The 6,323-nt window shown below is 44.7% G+C and overlaps 1 protein-coding gene across 1 annotated transcript in view; it reads left to right on the top strand.

Moving 5' to 3' along the window:
* Window positions 1-2,672: 2,672 nt before the first annotated feature.
* Window positions 2,673-6,323, top strand: part of LOC124555939 (WSC domain-containing protein 1-like) — a 197,152-nt gene continuing 193,501 nt past the window's right edge. Inside the window, exon 1 of the mRNA XM_047129989.1 lies at window positions 2,673-2,904. Within this exon, the coding sequence (XP_046985945.1) occupies window positions 2,673-2,904 (232 nt within the window). The remainder of the gene's footprint in view (window positions 2,905-6,323) is intronic.

The raw sequence follows: 6,323 nt of genomic DNA, 5'->3' as shown, positions 1-6,323 counted from the left end.
ATGAAAAGATCTGCTGTAGGCATCGACTGGGAAGGAAAACTTCCATTCGGTTTCTTTTGTGTGTGTGTGTAGCAAGTTGTAAGGATTACCAAAAAACAAAAAAAACTACGAGGGCTATTCAGAAAGTAAAGTCCGATCGATAGAGAAATGGAAACCACAGTGAAAATCCGATGAAGCTCAACGTAGATGTGTTGGACACTGCCTCTTGTTTGGCCATCGATCGCATCACATCACTATTTTCAATTCTGATCGCACAGTGAGCGCGTAAAGAAGCCTGTAAAACAGTGTGTCCCGACAAGTCTGAGTTCCTGTGAGAGATTTCGCCTGATATCATGCAGTCCACACACCGTATCGCTCATGCATTTCCGCCTTCATGCCAAACCTAGGCCGCACCCTGCAGGAGCAATGAGATGGCTTCTGCAGCGATTTCGATGGGAGGTGTTTCGTCGCCCACCATACAGCCTGGACTTCGCTCCCTCAGAGTTTCCTCTCTGCTCACATTAACTAATGGATATGAAGACAACATTTTGGCAAGACAAGGTGCAGATCAAGGTAAAGAACTGGTAGCAAGCACAGGCGGCTGTCTTCTGTAATGTGGTTATTGGAAAATTGGTACAATGCTACGACAAATGTCTCAATCAGAGCGGCAGCTATGTAGAAAAGTACAGGGTGACGCAAGAAATGTGTTACCAATTGTTTCTTTCACAATTTACGACGCACATTAGATATCCCGCTGGGATCTCTACAGCAGTACCAGCAGAGCTTGGAAAAACAAATGAGTTACGAAACGACGTGTAATTCACGATACTACCGATAGGAGACTAGTAAGCAGCAATGGCTGACAATGGAAGATTGACGACACAGTAACGATCGGCAATTGTGCTACTTTTCCATGAAACGAAAAGCCTTGTTGTGACTCAAGAGGCGTTTTCGACAACAGTTTAACACACGATGGGCCCATTGCAAGAAGACCATCCACAGGTTGTACGATAAATTTGTACAGGAAGGAACAGTAGTGGAAGCGAAGCGACCTCGGCCTAAGCCTGTTTGTTCGCCGGAGAATATTGAAGCGGTACGAGTTGCTGTACAGAGAAGTCCCGGGAAATCGTGTAGAAAGGCAGCAGTGCAACTGTGAATATCCAGACGCTCCGTTCAACGCATTCTTAAAAGTGACCTCCATATGTACCCATACAATATGACCTGTGCACAGCCCGCATCTCGTGGTCGTGCGGTAGCGTTCTCGCTTCCCACGCCCGGGTTCCCGGGTTCGATTCCCGGCGGGGTCAGGGATTTTCTCTGCCTCGTGATGGCTGGGTGTTGTGTGCTGTCCTTAGGTTAGTTAGGTTTAAGTAGTTCTAAGTTCTAGGGGACTGATGACCGTAGCTGTTAAGTCCCATAGTGCTCAGAGCCAGCCAACCTGTGCACAGAAGCTCACTGAAGAACACAAGCAGCACAGACTACTGTTTGCTCAGTGGGCGGAGGATAGAGAAGAAACTCTCAACAACGTTTGGTTTTCAGACGAGGTGCATTTTCATTTGGACGGTGTGGTTAACAAACAAAACGTACGCTTTTGGCCACTGAAAACCCACAAGTGCTTCATGAACGACAACATTATGCTCCGAGGATTACAGCGTGGGCAGCAATTTCCAGTCACGGACTTATTGGACCCTTTTTCTTTGAAGAAACTGTGAACAGCGAGCGTTATTTGAGCATGCTTCGCAATAGCTTCATTCCACAGCTTCTTGCTACTGTCTTGCCCTTCAAAACGCAGTGGTTCATGCAAGATGGAGAAAGGTCACATACTGCAAACACTGTGTTGGAGGTTTTACACGAGCATGCGGATCATTTCACTAAGGTTTCCAGGTCGCTTCAATGACGGACAAAATCGCCCCCCCCCCCCCCCGCATAGTCCAGATCTCAATCCATGTGACTTTTTTCTTTGGGGGTACCTAAAGGAAAAAAATTTCCCGAAACGTCCACGTGATTTAATGGAGCTCAGATGACTTATTCTTCAAGCTTGCAGTGAAATTACGGAAGACGTGTGCCGTAGGGTAATCACTAACTTCAGTGTTCGTTTGAAGGAAGTTAGGAAACGAAATGGTGGACATATTGAGCAGGTGCTGAGTTAGAACAAATCTCCATGGACGGCTCTTCATTGAAGTATATGTTCCTTTCAGATTTTATTGACAATAAAGTTTATATTCAAAAAGAAAATGGTAACACATTTCGTGCGCCACCCTGTATTTGGAAAGTGTAGGTAACTCTTGCAAATAAAACATTTTTGATTTTCGCTGAGATTTCCATTTCGCGACCGATCGGACCTTACTTTCCGAACAGCCCTCGTAATAAAAATAAAAAATAAACAAAAGGTCAGTACCTTGTGAGGGACCAGTGACAGGCGGCAGCAGGTGGTGTGAGTGGGAGGGGGGGGGGGGGCAGGGGGGCACCATGACCAGTCCTCGGGATTCGACCCCTGTCCACCTTGTCTCCATACAACCTAACCTAACCTAACCTCTAGCAGCCGTTGTCTCTCTTTCCTTTGCTTCAAACAATGTATGATCGTGGAGCTGGCTGTTGAGAATGGCATAATGGTCCGAAATCGCAGTTGTGAACAAATACGATTAGTAACAGCGCCGCAGGAAACACAGCAGGACTGCTGAGAGAAGAGACGGATGTTTGTGGCAGGGCCAGCGCTGGACCACGGCAGGCGCGCCTTCTCGCCGTGGCCGTTCTCGGCCGAGTGCGCGCGCTTCCAGGTGCACTTCGCGAGGCCGCGCTCGCTGCCCATGACTGCGCTCGTCTCCTTTCCCGGCAGCGGCAACACCTGGCTCCGCTACCTCATCGAGACCGCGTCCGGCGTCTTCACTGGCTCCGTCTACACTGACCGCCAGATCATTAGCAAAGGTAAGCACGTAACTTAGCTGAAAAGAGTAAATAATACAGTGAAGTCTCATGATTTCGTACTAAATGGGGTGAGTCCTGCTCCTAACAAGGGAACATCCCCATCGCACCCCACTCAGATTTAGTTATAAGTTGGCACAGTGGATAGGCCTTGAAAAACTGAACACAGATCAATCGAGAAAACAGGAGGAAGTTGTGTGGAACTATGAAAAAATAAGCAAAATATACAAACTGAGTAATCTATGCGCAAGATAGGCAACATCAAGGATAGTCTGAGCTCAGGAGCGCCGTGGCCCCGTGGTTAGCGGGAGCAGCTGCGGAAAGAGAGGTCCTCGGTTCAAGTCTTCCCTCGAGTGACAAGTTTAATTTTTTATTTTCAGACAATTATCAAAGTTCAGGCACTCACACATAATCAACTTCGCTCTCCAAAATTCCAGGACATGTTCAGATTTGCTTGGACATATGCAGGATTTTACGGTCTACATACGGAAAAATATGAAAACGTTAAAAACGTACGTTTTGACAGAGCACAGGGAAAACTGTGCGACTGTGGAACTGTTGCATTCATTTGTTGCAGATTTTGTGACAAACACTTATGTTTTCATCACTTTTTTGGGAGTGATTATCACATCCACAAGAAAATCTAATTCGGGCAAGGTAGTAGAATCTTTTTATCCATTCGCCAAGTGTACAAGTTAGGTGGGTCGACAACATATTCCTGTCATGTGACGCACATGCCGTCACCAGTGTCTTATAGAATATATCACGCTTCCCGCGCCCGGGTTCCCGGGTTCGATTCCCGGCGGGGTCAGGGATTTTCTCTGCCTCGTGATGACTGGTTGTTGTGTGCTGTCCTTAGGTTAGTTAGGTTTAAATAGTTGTAAGTTCTAGGGGACTGATGACCATAGATGTTAAGTCCCATAGTGCTCAGAGCCATTTGAACCATTTTTTAGAATATATCAGACGTGTTTTCCTGTGGAGGAATCGGTTGACCTATGACCTTGCGATCAAATGTTTTCGTTTCCCATTGGAGAGGCACGTCCTTTCGTCTACTAATCGCACGGTTTTGCGGTGCGGTCGCAAAACACAGAAATTAAACTTATTACAGTGAACAGAGACGTCAATGAACGAACGGACAGATCACAACTTTGCAAAAATAAAGAAAGTAAACTTTTCACTCGAGGGAAGACTTGTACCAAGGACCTCTCGTTCCGCAGCTGCTCACGCTAACCACGGTACCACGGCGGTCCTTAGCTCAGATTGTCCTTGATGTTGCCTATCTTGCGCATGGACTACTCAGTTTGTATATTTTTGCTTATTTTTTCATAGTTCCACAAAACTTCTTCCTGTTTTCGCGATTGATCTGTGTTCAGTTTGTCAAGGCCTATCCACTGTGCCAACTTATAACTAAATCTGAGGGGGGTGCGATGGGGAGGTTCCCTTGTAAGTACTGGTGTTTCGAATATAGGAATGACTTATAAAACAGTCATCTGGAGCTATAACTAAGAATATGTAGTATCAGGTGCCTCAAAAAAAAAGAACAAACTTCGGTTGTTTATTATAGACGAACTATAAAAGATAGAAAGACATTGCTCATGTCACTTGATAGAGGAAGGTTCAGAGTTTTGACACAGCAGCGACATAGCAACATTGTTTGTTTGTAGCAACGCGGCTACTACACGACAAGAAAAAAAAAATCAATTCACTACCGTCATTCAGTGGTTCCTGCTCCATACAGTCATTGCCCATTAAAATATCTAGCTCTGAAGATGATCATGTAATGATGGACACCGGCCACTTTCAATAAATGTGCCTTGTCGTCTGGACTGTTAATTATTTTCACAAGACAAATGATTTTGTGTGTTGGACAACAAGACCTTGCTCGTTGCTTTTCGCCTCCATGGTCACCAGACCTCACACCTTCCGATCATTGTTACTGTGGGTGAACATAAAATACGGAGTTTTCGTCCCACCGATGGCAGCTACTCTTCAAGTGCTGCGAAATCGAATTGTTGAATCTGTCGATTCGATAAACACGGAACTGTTGATTCGTGGGTGAAATGAAATGGACTACTGTTTCGATGTTTTTCCAGCAACGCGTGGTGCTCTTGTTGAGTGTATGGTGTAGTATCTGTGCAAACATAAAACACTGAAACTTCCTCTGTTCATTAACATGAACCATGTGTTTCTATCTTTCATAGTTTCTCTGTAATAAACAACTGAAATCTATTCATTCTTTGTGAACCACCCTGTAGCTAAATACAAATTAGAGGAGCTCTTTAATAAACTTCGTTATATTCAGCAAAATGCTGCTGTATTCCCTACTTTATTTGTCTAAAGAGTTTTCAAGGACATGGCCGTCGTCTGGCGATCTATACTTACCATGAATGTATATTATAAGAGAACAGAAAGCTTTATTGAACAGGTTGTTCTTGTCATAAATAGTCACAAAGATTTCCTTTTTCAGCGACGCTTACCAGAGAAAATTCTTGCAGTCAAAATAGATAAAAATTTTAATTTTAAACAGGTAAAATGTTGTCATGTCACTTTTAGAAATTGTCCGTATCGTAACAACACTACAGGGTGGTTATAGTTAACGTGCAGTCTCTCACGGAGGTCCAGTGTGGGTTGTCGTTATCGTATAGCAGTGAAATTTGGTAGATACGTTAATGGAGATTTACGACGGCAAACTTTGAAGAATGTTGGCCACCAGTAGCAAATCTGGCACTGTATACCGTCTGCATGACAGTATGACATCAACGCTGTCATTTGACAAGTCATAACGTCAGTGAACATAATAGCTGTCGAGAATACTGGTATCCGTACAATATCCTGACGGCGCAGTAACTGAAACCCCTTCATACGCAGCAACGTTATGAATCTACTCTTCGGTTCCTGGTACTGGTCGACCTTGATGACATGTGGCGGAGCAATATTCTGTGGAGTGACGAGTCACATTTTACACTACAGGGTGCAGTGAATACACAGAACTGTCGAATTTGGGGTACTGTTGAGCCGTGTGTTGTGCACAAACAGCCACTGCACTTGCCGTGTGTCACGGTGTGGTGTGGATGCACAAACACCTTTATTCTAGATTTGTTCTTGTTTGAAGACAATTCACCCAGAGAACTTGTCAAGCATACCATAATGTCTGCACGTTATCGGGACCTTCTCGTGCAGTATGTGATTCCTCATTTGGAAGAGCGAAACTGTTTGGAAACCAATGTTTTGATGCAAGATGGGGCAACACCACACGTCGCTCGCCGAGTGAAAGATTTTCTTAATGTAACATTCCACAAACGTCTTATCTCCAGAGGCTTTCCAGATGCGTGGGCTGCATGATCACCATATACGAATCCATGTAACTTTTGACTTTGGGGACATCTAAAAAAAATTTTTTTAAATGGCTCTAAGCACTATGG

The sequence above is a fragment of the Schistocerca americana genome, chromosome X (genome assembly GCF_021461395.2).
Source record: "Schistocerca americana isolate TAMUIC-IGC-003095 chromosome X, iqSchAmer2.1, whole genome shotgun sequence".
Taxonomy (NCBI): domain Eukaryota; kingdom Metazoa; phylum Arthropoda; class Insecta; order Orthoptera; family Acrididae; genus Schistocerca; species Schistocerca americana.
The sequence above is the reverse complement of the archived record's forward strand: the minus strand, read 5'-3'. Positions and strand labels throughout refer to the sequence as shown.